This window comes from Sphaeramia orbicularis, chromosome 20, assembly GCF_902148855.1.
Source record: "Sphaeramia orbicularis chromosome 20, fSphaOr1.1, whole genome shotgun sequence".
Classification (NCBI taxonomy): Eukaryota; Metazoa; Chordata; class Actinopteri; order Kurtiformes; family Apogonidae; genus Sphaeramia; species Sphaeramia orbicularis.
This window is the reverse complement of record NC_043976.1, coordinates 11831916-11845764: the sequence shown is the minus strand read 5'-3', so window position 1 is coordinate 11845764 and position 13849 is coordinate 11831916. Positions and strand designations below refer to the sequence as shown.

Sequence of the window (13849 nt, the reverse complement as noted above, 5' to 3'; positions counted from 1 at the left end):
ATGAAAAAAAAAACAATGTGATTGAATTTTTTTATGAACCTTAGTTACAAAACGGTCCACTCAGCTGGACACCATGCGTTTAATTTTACAAGCAAAGAAACATGTATTTACTGATATTCTGTGTGAAAACTATCAAATAAAAACATTTTTAATGCTGCTAATCTGATGTTTTCTCACATTTTAACATACTGTAATACTAGTTATTTCTCACTTCATGGAGATAATATGCAAAAAAAAAGAAACCTTTTTCTATTTACAACTAGCAATTTTTTACACTCAAACATGTTAGTGCAGATCAGGTTTATCAAGAACAGCAAAGTTCCAGTAATGGTATGAATGTCAGTGTATGGGATGATGCATAAGCGTCCACTGTGTTGGCTGATATGGAACTAAAACAACAAAACCCTTGAATATACAAAAGAACACCTTTGAACAGCTGTCCACTGTAGTGACCACTGTACATGAAAGGGTTAAATTATTTGGAATGCAATGAAATTCAATGCTATAACTGAGGACAGTCTTGTTAAATATTACTCTGCTTTGGTTCCAAAAGTGGTCATGTTAGTAAATTAGTAAATTGTATTAATTTTTATTAGTGTATGATAGGAAAAAAAATTAAGTTTTATGTGATTTGAAGCTTGTATAATGTTAATTTTGCTTCACTTTGCCGCCTTGAACCCCCACTGGGGCTCAGACCCTAGACCATACTATCCTCCTGCCCCCCCCCCCCTTCCATTTTTTTCTGGATCCGCCACTGAACATTGATTCATCAGTAAAACCCTTGAAGTTTGATAAATGATAGTAGATGGAGACACTTGTATTTACATTCAGTTATTGATATCTTTGCTGAAAAAGTACGTTTTCTTCATTGTTCTCTGTTTTTGATATGATATTTATCAGCTTTAATCTGATCTTTAATGAACATCTACATGATCAGTAAATTAAATATAGGAAAGTACAGGATTTTCACTGAAAAAACAGAAAATAAAGAAGATAATATTTCACTTGAGAAAGGTTAGATATAGAGAACTGCCACAAAAGTATTACAGAGTCTTTATGGGTTAAAGGTGCGGGAGACTTTCATGAACAATTTTTCATCTAATCTGTCAAACCTCAGTCATAGCCTCAGTCTTACGAATCTGCAAGTCTTTCTGTGATTACTTAGTTGAATCTCTTGCATTACAGTGAGCCATTTTGAAGTGCCATCCACCGTAAACAAACCGTGTGTTTACAAACAGAGCCGGGAGGTCACTCGGGCATCTTCGGAATTTTGTCACAACGTGCATTGTGGGAAACGGAGGTTCGTGCCGCTGCCTAACAGCAGCAGCTGCTAAAGACACGACGCGGAAACGGCAGGAGCTCCCTTCCCTGTATGCATATTCCTCCAGCCTTTTCTGCATTTCAGACGTTTCCGCGTGTTTGTTTCATCCATATAATATCATATGTTCACACTGCTGCTGCAGGTGGCTGCACGAGCCTCCCTTTCCCACAATGCACGTTGCAACAAAATTCCGAAGATGCCTGAGTTACCCCCTGGCTCTATTTGTAAACACACATTTTGTTAATGGTGGATGGCACTAAGAAAATGTTCACCATAATGCAAGAGATTCAGGTGAGTAATGACAGAAAGACTTCCAGATTCATGATAATGAGGATATGACTGAGGTTTGACAGATTTGATGAAAAATTGGTCATGAAAGTCTTTTTTTAATTTTATTTCGAACATGCAAAGAAAAATAAGACAAAACAAAGCAAATTAAGACAAACAAAATAACATTTAAATGGACAGAATCTATCTTCAAGCACAAACAAGTCTGAATATTGCATGGTCGAAAAGGAGTAGGAAGAAGTATAAACTTATTTAATCCTACCCCTCAGTGCTTTTACACCTTTATCATTAACTTAATACAACAATCAGCCGATACTATTTCCCTAATTTTAGCATCGAACCACAACAATCCATAATGCAGTAACTGAATTATCCACAACAGTATGTCTCCCGCACCTTTAAAAATATGAATATTTTCACATTTATGTTCATTTATGTCACATGGAAACATATGACAGAAAATCCTTCAATCCACTGCATAATCACTTTTCATTTTAATTACTTTATAATATATGACCCAATATTTTCACATAGTGTCGTGTTATTTACAGTCTAGTCTTCAAAACATCGTCGTAAACTTACAGTTGCTCCAGGTTCATGTCAGCATCATCATCCTCCTCTTCGTTTCCCACAAGCTCACCCTTATTCCCCTCTGGTGGAAGAGTTAACTCTGGCCTGCTCTCTGGCACTCTTTCATAGAAAAATCTGTCTTTCATATTCCAAGGATGAAAGCAGCATATGTCAGCTGGCTCTTCAGACCAAAATAGCACAAAATACTGCCACCAATTCCAGCTTCTGCACTATCTAGACTTTATGCCACAGTGTATTTGTCACCTGTAAAATATCCATAATATAATATTTTACAGGAAGAACATACTGACATTTTGACTAAGGCCTTGTCTATATGTTTTGTGGGACTTTTTTTTTTTTTTAGCCAAACAGAAGCAACAAATTGTTTTCACCATTTTACAAAAACCTTCTCACATCTAAACCAGTTTTTATGTTGAAAATAAAAGATGCACCAGATGAGTTTTTAACCTTCTCATTGTCAAGTGTCGAAGAAATTAGGAAATGCAAACATAATTATTAGATTTTTTGTTTAATCTGTCAAAGTTAAAAACCTTCTCACACCCACACAGTAACACATGGACTCTATATTCATTATATGTGTCTTACAGTGTGTTGTTTTTGTGTGTTTTAGGTGGTGTTACCTTCTTTGTGGCCTTGTATGATTATGAAGCCAGAACATCAGATGATCTGTCATTTAAAAAAGGAGACCGCTTCCAGATTATCAACAACACGTGAGAGTTTTTATGTTTTATTTGCTGTTTAGATGTAATAATAACAAATGGTCTGCACCTTTATGAAACTTTATAGTAATAAGTGATTTCTGTTGTGCACAGAGAGTGAATATATTTTACATACTTCATACTTTGGCGCAAAGAGACACTTTTTTTTTGTATGTAACTATGTGTTTTTATTGCCTATGTATTTTACCTCTGATTTTTTGTAAAGCACTTTGTGAAATCTTGGTGTAAAAAGTGCTATATAAATAAAATGTCTTATGAAATTTATTACATGATTAATCTAAACATGATAACTACATATGAATAAATTGACAGTTTTCACTTTCACTGGTTACATTTTCACTGTAAAGTTGGTCTAGAGGGCATCTAAAAAATTTAACTCCAGTTTTGTTGAGTTTTTTTTACATTTCAAGTAAACAAGTGAGTTAGAAATATACACTGAACAAAAATATAAGCACACCACTTTTGTTTTGCTCCCATTTTTCATGAGCTGAACTCAAAGATCTAAAACTTTTTCTATGTACACAAAAGGCCTATTTCTCTCAAATATTGTTCATAAATTTGTCTAAATCTGTGTTAGTGAGCACTTCTCCTTTGTCCTTTGCTGAGATAATCCATCCACCTCACAGGTGTGGCATATCAAGATGCTGATTAGACAGCAGGATTATTGCACAGGTGTGACTTAGGCTGGCCACAATAAAAGGCCACTCTAAAATGTGCACTTTTACTGTATTGGGTGGTCCAGGGGGGTCAGAAAACCAGTCAGTATTTGGTGTGACCACCATTTTCCTCGCACAGTCTTCTTCATGAATTCTCTGAAACAGCTTTGGAGATGGCTTATGGTAGAGAAATGAACATTCAATTCACAGGCAAAAGCTCTGGTGGAGATTCCTGAAGTCAGCATGCCAATTTCATATTCCCTCAAAACTTGTGACATCTGTGGTATTGTGCTGTGTGATAAAACTGAACATTTTGGAGTGGCTTTTTATTGTGGCCAGCCTAAGTCACACCTGTGCAAAAATCCTGCTGTCTAATCAGCATCTTGATATGCCACACCTGTGAGGTGGATGGATTATCTCAGCAAAGAAGAAGTGTTCACTAACACAAATTTAGACAGATTTGTGAACAATATTTGAGAGAAATAAACCTTGTGTGTACACAGAAAAAGTTTTAGATCTTTGAGTTCAGCTCATGAAAAATGGGAGCAAAAACAAAAGTGTGGCATTTATATTTTCGTTCAGTGTAGTAACATGCATAGTAAAAGAGTTATGTATCTTTATTTATACTTTATATAATGTATTTTTCAGTCATTTCTGTACAAAAGGGGTCATAAAATGTGAATCCTCTTCTATTTCGCAACTGCACACACCTGTGATACCTGAACAACTATTTTCAAATATGTCAAAATGTTAAATATGTTTTTCTGTTACGTTATTTGTCAATTCTGGATAAAGAGGACAGACACTGAAAATCGAGCCAACAAAAGAAGGCTATTCAACAAGAACATTCCTATTTTAATGGACAAGGACTGAAAATCACTAACTATGTGCAATTGCAAAATGAAGACTTCACATTTTGTACAAAACTGACTAAAAGACTCAAGTTTTTATGGGAAACACCTGAAGTCGTACTTTCTTTACCAAATACATTACCATATTTGTAAGTAAGTAAAGCTTTATTTATATAGCACTCTTTAAAACAACATGTTACAAAGTGCTTCACATAAAGGGGAGATAAATCAAATCAAATTTTAAGCCAATTGACACAAACCCAACAGAATCCTCCAGGAGTAAACACTTATGACTGGTGACAGCAGCGAGGAAAAACTTCCCTTTAACAGCAGAAACCTCGAGCAGACCCAGACTCCTGAAGGATGGCCGTCTGCCTTGACCAGTTGGGGTTAGAGCGAGAAAGTAAAGGAGGAGAAAAGAGAGAGCAATAGAGAGAGACTGGGGGAGAGGGTGCAGAGGGGGGAGGTTAGGGGGAGACACATGCACAGATAACCGAACTAGAACATGTATAGAACTCTATAATAAACACTATCGTAACTATATGGATAAGTGAGTGATGACCATAAAGGTGGAGAGAGGCAGGACCACAGCAGCAGGTCTAGAGATGAAAACCTGTGAAGATCCAGGGAAATCCGGTGATGATCCTGGGAAAACCTGTGAGGTGATAAAGCACAAAGACTCCAGGGAAGAAGTCGAGTCAGTAACATGAATTCACTGGGGCGTAAACAGAAGAGATTTAATGAAGTTGTTAGAACATGACACTAGGTCTGGACCCAAATGCAGCGAGACTCCAGGTTTAGTGGTCAAAAAAAGGATTTATTTTACAAAAAAACAAAAGCACAAAAAGGATAACAAAAGAGAAGCACAACGTGCTCTACAAAAACCTAAAACTCTAATGAACTAAATGAGAAGTACAACATACTCTATAAGGTCTACAAAGCCTGAGAGGATAAAACAAGGAACAAGATTCAAAATACTTAAGCATGAGATGGTCTTCACAAGATCACAGATACGACGCACTGACAAGAGACAAAGGGAGCAGGGAGAATATATAAGGGAGGCAGGGATCAAAAACAGGTGTGGACAATATCGAGGGGAACACCAGGTGCAAACAATGAAGGGAAAGGGAAGACAGAGACAAGACTGAGAGAGTGCAGACAGAACTGGAAGGAGACTACTATCACCAAAATAAAACAGGAAAAGACAAAAACCCAGAACTAAATCAACATAAACGACGACGCATGACAGAAATGCTTTAATGAAATGCTTGTTTTGTTACTTTGCATTGTCTTGAAAAAAAAAAAAAAAGATGCTTTATTTTTCCAGACGCTCTATAGAGTCATTATAATACAGTGTTTTTCAACCTTGGGGTCAGGACCCCACGGGGGGTCACCTGGAATTCAAATGGGGTCACCCAAAATTTTTTGTAATTGATTTAAAAAAAAAAACAAAAAAAAAACTTACTAATAAAAGATTTATGATGAGTTGAGAGAGACAATCACAATACATAAAAGACATGACAAACTGTGAAGCTGAAACTGAAGCACTGTGGTTCTGTTTATCTGTCAGATGTTCATTGTGGTCAGTTTCAGATGCTGCAGCTCTTTCATAATTCATAGTTTGAGTTCTTGTTTGTTCAGTATTAATTGTCAGCCTTGTAAATCCAAGCTGGACTGACTGTACATATCCTGACCAAGGAAAATCAAATTTTCACTTTGTGCAGTAATCTACACCTGGCTTTTCTGCCTCCGTCCATAATAATATACATTATATAGACTAAATGTCATCTAAAATTTGCAACATAGTATAGGAAACTATTACATGATCAAGAACAAATTAATTGTAGAAAAAAAAAATTGTCTCTGTTTTGAATGTCTGGGGTCGCCAGTAATTTGTGATGTTAAAACAGGGTCACGAGCCAAAAAGCTTGGAAACCACTGTTATAATAGCAGCAGGTCAAAAAAAACCTATTTGAATACACTTTAACCTCTTTTAATGCCTAGTTTTTGCACTTATCAGCCTTTCAGATGTGAAGATTTGAAGTTCTTTGTCATGCACCTATGTTTTCTATTAGTAATTAAATAAAGAAAGCAGTTCGATTCATCTGTGGCTGATGAAAATTATGACTTTTTACTAAAAAAAAAAATGTGCATTTTAAATCAAAGTGTCAACAGTGGTTAATTGCAGCTTTATGTTAATCCCATTCTCACACCATCTTTCAGTTTTATAACCCATTTTAAAAGCACTTTGTTTCATATATAAAGTAAATAAACAGCAGAACAGACAGAGTCACCGCTACCTTCAGTCCATTTCTGTCGTCTGCCATGTTGGATAAAGTGGGACTCATTTTACACAAGGCTGACCCATAAATTATGAACCCATTAACCACATTTAACGGACTTTTTATCCCTGTATCAGTCATCCCAAGGTGACTGTTAAACGCTCATGTAATACGTCTTCTTCTTGTGTGCCCTGCAGCGAAGGAGACTGGTGGGAGGCTCGCTCCATCAACACGGGGAAGAAAGGCTACATCCCCAGCAATTACGTGGCCCCTGCTGACTCCATCCAGGCTGAAGAGTAAGGCCCTGTTACAGCTTTTTATAGCGTCATTATTCCATCTACAGTGACTGCAGTGGGAGAATAACGATACTAAAACACCACATCTCTTGTGGTTTGTATCAAAGCACACGGTTTTAGTCCAGTTCCGTGACCTGACCGAAGATTTCCGATGGGATTTTGATCGTTTAAGCCCAGATATGGTGGAGTGAACACTTGACAGACGATTCTAAAGATGGCTTTTTCATTTTTTTCATAGGTGGTACTTCGGTAAAATGGGAAGGAAAGATGCTGAGAGGCTATTGCTTATTCCTGGGAATCACAGAGGAACGTTCCTTGTGCGAGAAAGTGAAACAACTAAAGGTTTTTGTTTATTTTATTCTTTTACTTATCCATGTTGCTATACTGGTGAATGGTGGAACACAGCACTTTTTGTCTTTTTGTCCTGTCTGTAAGCGTGATCAAGTACCTGTCTTACAGGGGTTGGACAAAATAATGGAAACACCTTCACCTCAAGATGATAATGCCCCAATCCATACAGCTAGAATTGTTAAAGAATGGCATGAGGAACATTCTAATGAAGTTGAGCATCTCGTATGACCGGCACAGTCCCCAGACCTCAACATTATTGAGCATTTATGGTCAGTTTTAGAGATTCAAGTAAGACGTCGATTTCCACCGCCATCGTGTCTAAAAGAGTTGGAGGGTATTCTAACTGAAGAATGGCTTAAAATTCCTTTGGAAACAATTCACAAGTTGTATGAATCAATACCTCGGAGAATTGAGGCTGTAATTGCCGCAAAAGGCGGACCTACATCATATTAAATTATATTTTGTTGATTTTTTAAGGTGTTTCCATTATTTTGTCCAACCCCTGTACATGTTCAACGTATGTATTGTTGTAATACCAAAGCAATCACCTAGACTGCAAAACAAATCTACCTACGGGTACAAGTAAAGTGACCTTTAGATTTTAGATTTTAGGTTAGTTTATTTCAGACACAGACATAATACAAAAAATATGGAACAAAAATAAAAAATAATAATAATAATAATAAACAATGCACAAATAAAAAATCAAACAATGGAAAAATAATAATAATAATGATAAACAATATACAAAAAATCAAATAATAGAAAAAAAAGAACAACTGTTGTGCCTGAAAGGGAGTAGGAAGAAGCCACTGCTTATCCAGTCCTACCCCCTAATTCCAGTCCTCAGATTGTTAGTGCTGAATCACTTGATATACAACATAAGATTGTGACCTTGACCTTGATATAATCCTGCTCCACTCTTGGCCACACCCCTCGCCACATCAGGATGGTGACAGGACACGCCACACGGTAACTCAGACAAAAGAACCAAGGATTAATATAACAAAACAAACAATTTAATTGTCACCCTACACCAGGGGTGTCAAACTCATTTTCTTCTGGGGGCAACATTCAGTCCAATTTAATCTGAAGTGGGCCGGACCAGTGAAATAATAGCATAATAGCCAATAAATAATGACAACTCCAAATTGTTTTAACACTCAATTATGCCAATATTTACATTTACAAACTATCCAAACAAAAAGGACGTGAATAACCTGAAAAAAAATGACATTTGTTAAGAAATATAAGTATGATGAAGTAAGATGTGCATCACATGAGATCTACAAAGGCACAAAACATTTAGTAACAGGCAGAATATTGTTAAAATTGCACTTAATTTTCTTTAGACATTTCAGGTTGTTCATATTTTTTCAGGTTATTCACATTTTATTGTTAAAGGATATTTTCCTAATCCGAATATTTTCATAATTTAATGTTTTTTGCACTAAATCAAAGAGAAAAAACTGGTGTTGTCATTATTTATAGGTTATTATATATTATTTTTGAGTTTGATGCACTAACTTGCACTTTGCAAATTCATCCCCATGCTGCAAGTTTGACACCTGTGCCCTACACTGTTAATATATGTGCACCTATACCACAGTGTAAGATTAAAATAAAGCAATTCATTGGCTAAACATGTGGAAATTACATCGTACAACTACTAGCTCTCGAACATGGAGGGAATTTGCCTGGAAAAATCTTATAAGATTTTTTATTACACCCAAGTTTAAAAGTAAACAGTTACAGAAGCATCAGGAATGTTGGAGAGAATGCGGGGAGATGGATGTTGACCATTCTCATGTTTTTTGGAAATGTTTAAAACTTTCAGAATATTGGGAAATGATCTGCAATGTCCTATGTCAAGTATTAGGATGCACAATTCCAAAGAAACCTGAAATTCTTTATTTATGCTACTTTGGTGATGGCACTATATGTGAATACGATAGATATTTGGTAAAGGTTATGTTGATAGCTGCAAAAAAATGTATAACAAGGAATTGGGGGAAGATGAACGTACCATCAAAGGATCAATGGATAACTACGATCGAGGACATATTTCTAATGGAAAAACTAACACACAGATTGAGATTACATGAACCACAAATAAAAAGTGGAAAAAATGGAAATTATATAAGCAAAATAATTGATAAGACTATGCTATCCAGACTTAGGTATGTTGTTTGTTTTCTTTCTGTTGTTCTTTTAAAACTAATAAAATATAAGTTAAAAAAAAAAAATAAAGCAATTCAAAATAAACTAAACTGTGTATGTTAAATGACTGACTGCAACTGAAGACCATGTGCTGCTAACCAAACTCATAGAAATAATGTGATATGAAAACTAAATTTCAATCATGAAAAAAACAGCAAAGCTAAAGCTGAACTAAGACTTCTGCACTGTACTGTACTTTCATCCATATAATGAATTTCCGCTGCCAGTCGGTGACCCCATAAAAATGACTCGGTAACCCATTTTGAGTCCTGAACCTAAGTTTGGGAAACACAAAATCTAGATCAACATTCATCACCGTCCAGTTCTGCCTTGGGAGGAGAAACGGCTCCAAATTGTAGAGTGGAGTATAAAAGGCTCTGGCGCTTCTATTTTTAGGGAAATCAAGGTCCTAATTAAAGCTGATAAAAGAAAAAAAAAACCTCATCTTCCCTCTTTACAGGAGTAAAGGGCATTTTCTTTTGTGTTCTGCAGGTGCTTATTCTCTGTCCATACGTGACTGGGATGAAGCCAAAGGAGACAACGTGAAGCACTACAAGATCCGTAAGCTCGACAGCGGGGGATACTACATCACAACTCGTGCTCAGTTTGACACGTTACAGAAGCTTGTCAAAAACTACACAGGTTTGTAACGTGCACAGATCCACTTTCACTCTGTTTTCTCTGTCGTCTCTCATTCATAATTCATAACGGACTTTAATCACAGCTCTAGGAGTCTTCCTTTTTGGAGATTACTCTTAGTCACAGCTTCTGCTCTGAGCCTCCAGGTGTTCCTCTAAAATACCCCAGCGTGCTTCCAAACTCTAATAATTTATCCAAATATTTTTTATTGAGCAATGATTTTACACAGAATTAGTTAAACTTTCACGGCTAATTTTTCAATAGCTCATACAGTGTTGGAGACATTTAAGTCTGAATATAGTTTTGAGCACACAAATTGTATTTGTTTGAAAAATAAAAAATAAAATACCACAACATCATCAGAACTCATGAGCAGTTGGTTGATATTCACCCTGGTCCGGCTTCTTATTTGATCACTCTCATGTAGGGCTCCACGATTTTGGCCAAAAATTAAATCCTGACTTTTTTCTCTAAAAATTTTTGAACACCTTGGGATTCCCCTGGAACTGGTGGATGTGTCTGGGGAGAGGGCTGTCTGAGCTGCTCTGCTGAGGCTGCTGCCCCCACGACCCACATCAGAAGAAAACGATACGGTACGGATCCATGCATGGACAATGCAAGATGCGTGATCCCCATGCAGTTATATTTGAATGGGGGATGCGTGGACCCGGCTCACATTGGTATCACTTCTGTGAGCCAGAATTCTGTGAAAGGCCGCTCTCCCAGTTAGGAGGAGGAGCCTACGGTAGCCTGGAGGGGTGCGGCCCAGAGACACGAGAGAGACGAAATCCATTTTAACAGTTAACCCTTTTTTAAAGATCATCCTAATTAAAAAATCCGATTTTGATTTCAAATCGATTAATCGGCAGCTCTACCCTCATGCTTTTTTTTCTTTGTCTCTTCAGACAACACCCTCACCCTCTTTGCTTTTCTTGCTGCTTCATGACCGTTAGCCTATTTGTAGCTTTCCTTCACTCATAACTTCATTTACCTGCCTCGTGTTTTGAAGGTGGAGGGGGGATGAGACGTAATAATAATAATAACTATAAGCACTCGGAGAGCGCAAACCTCCGCCAAGGCAGATCAGTGGGTCCCCATGCCCCACCCACCCCACCCACCCCTCATCACCACCAAAATTTAATCATTTGTTCCTTGTGCCAGTATCAACATTTCCTGAAATTTTCATCCAAATCCGTCCATAACTTTTTGAGTTATCTTGCACACAGACAAACAGACAAACCAACACCGACAAAAACATAACCTCCTTGGCGGAGGTCATAATAATCGATTAGATTTATATACCGGTTTTCTATGAACGCATACTCAAAGCGCATACAGAGGATCCATTATTCATTCACTCTCACATTCTGGTGGTGGTAAACGACATCTGTAGCCACAGCTGCCCTGGGGCAGACCAGTCCGCACCTACGGCCCCTCTGACCACCACCAAACATTCATACACCAGTGTGAGTAGCAGCACTGGAGGCAAGGAGGGTGAAGCGTCTTGCCCAAGGACACATCAGCATGACTGGGACAGAGCAGGATTCGAACTGCCAACCCTTCAGTTACTGGATGACCAGCTCTACCATCTGAGCCGTGGCTGCCCTGTATGCTCTAAAGCAGTCACATTTTGTAGTTTTTTTGTGTAGGGGTTCTTACCAGAAACCAGATGTTGCATAGTGCCAGTGCAGGCACAGACTAGAGCACAGTAGTCACATTGCAGGTTCTGCGATGTAGGAGGTAAATGAACTCAACATGTTCTCATCTAATTTCAAGGGTACCTGACACACACTGCGCACAGCGATCCACCAATCACAATCATTTTTAATCAGTTTGCTGAAGTAGACCACACCCCTGCACATGGAGTGAGTCACTGGTACCAACACTGAAAAATGAGCAACGAACGAGAGAAAATCACCAAAAACGAAGACTTGGTGCCAAAAAGAAAAGCAACATCAGTTATCTGGAATTATTTTGGCTACAAAAAGGATGATACTGAAACACGTGTTCTGTGTCGAGTATTTTTTCATATCGCAATATATATTGCAGGGTTAAAAAAAATCGCAATGTCATTTTTTTTCCAATATTGTGCAGTCCTAATTCAGACGCTCTAGAGCAGGGGTGTCAAACTCATTTTAGTTCAGGGGCCACATCCTCCCAATATGATCTGAAGTGGGCCAGACCAGTAAATTAATAACATCATAATATATAAATAATGCCAACTCCAAACATTTCAATGTGTTTTATAGTGAATATAGTAAAATTACATTATGGAAACTTTTACATCTATAAACTGTCCTCTTAAAAATGTGAATAACATGAACAACCGTGAAAAAACGGAAATTTATTAAGAAAAACTAGTGCAATTTTAACTATATTCTGCCTCTGCTTATCATTTATAAATGTGCTCTACAACTTACAGATCACAATGGATCTGCAAATACACAAAATATTTTAGTAACTGGCAGAATATTAGTAAAATTGCATTTACTTCTCTTAGGACATTTCTAGTTTTTCATATTTTTTGTGAAAGGCTAGTTTATAAATTTACACATTTTTATGTCATTTCACTTTTTTACACTAAAACAGAGGAAAAATTACAATTGTCATTATTTGTAGGTTTCTATGGTAGTATTTTACTAATGTGACCCACTTGAGACTAAAGTAGGGCTTTTACATGGGCCCTAAAATAAAATGATTGACTGTTAACAACTTCAGTGTAATTTTTGCATTTCACAAATTCATCTCATGGGCCGGATTGGACCCTTTGGCGGGCCAGTTTTGGCCCCCAGGCCGTATGTTTGACACCTGTGCTCTAGAGCGATGATGAAAGTGTAATTGAACCTATTGTGAGTTGCTGTCTCACCAAAATGACCTTGAAAATATAGTTTGAAGGCTGAAAATCTTCATAGTGTTGCTTTAATTATGAACATTAATGATCTTGGGTGTAATATTAAAGATACCAGACCAAAAAAGTTGGATCTTATGATCTAACACTAAACTATGTAGGAGGGTTCCCACTGAGCTTTGACATTCATCACAGACACTTTGGCCTATGTGTGGTGTAATTTCTCCTTAGAGGAACAGAGTCTATGTATGATTTTAAATTGCACTTCCAAACTCTAATAACCTGTAATTTTAACAATTGATGATGTGGCTCTGATTTCAGCCTCCCACCTCGTTTCAGCCTGAAGGAGGTTAACTCTGTATGATCTCACTTCACTTCACTCTAGAGAGGGTTTTGGTGCCACTTTATCTCATTTATATTTCATTACAGTTACCATAAGAGCGTCGAAATTCATCCGTATCAAATGGAATGAATCGATGCATGAAACAGAATGGCTTTAAAACGCTGTATCCTGCTGCTTCAGAGACTGGTGTGGGAGCGCTTGGTGCCACCGGCCTTTTTGATGTTTCGCTCTGTGCTTTGCAGAACACGCAGACGGGCTTTGCCACAGGCTGACGGCGGTTTGTCCCACAGTTAAGCCTCAGACCCAGGGGCTCGCTAAAGACGCCTGGGAGATTCCTCGAGAGTCACTGCGACTGGAGCTCAAACTGGGCCAGGGCTGCTTCGGAGAAGTCTGGATGGGTAAGACGGAAACACACCCGGGAAAAAAGGGGTCAACGGCGCCGGG

The 13849-nt window shown here is 37.6% G+C and overlaps 1 protein-coding gene across 2 annotated transcripts in view; it reads left to right on the top strand.

Moving 5' to 3' along the window:
• The window catches only part of LOC115411165 (tyrosine-protein kinase yes), a 63049-nt gene that overhangs the window by 28499 nt on the left and 20701 nt on the right, over window positions 1-13849 (top strand). For both annotated transcript variants that reach the window (XM_030123135.1, XM_030123137.1), the window contains exons 3-7: window positions 2811-2910; window positions 6906-7004; window positions 7243-7346; window positions 10068-10217; window positions 13648-13803. In XM_030123135.1, coding sequence (XP_029978995.1) covers window positions 2811-2910; window positions 6906-7004; window positions 7243-7346; window positions 10068-10217; window positions 13648-13803 — 609 coding nt within the window. The remainder of the gene's footprint in view (window positions 1-2810; window positions 2911-6905; window positions 7005-7242; window positions 7347-10067; window positions 10218-13647; window positions 13804-13849) is intronic.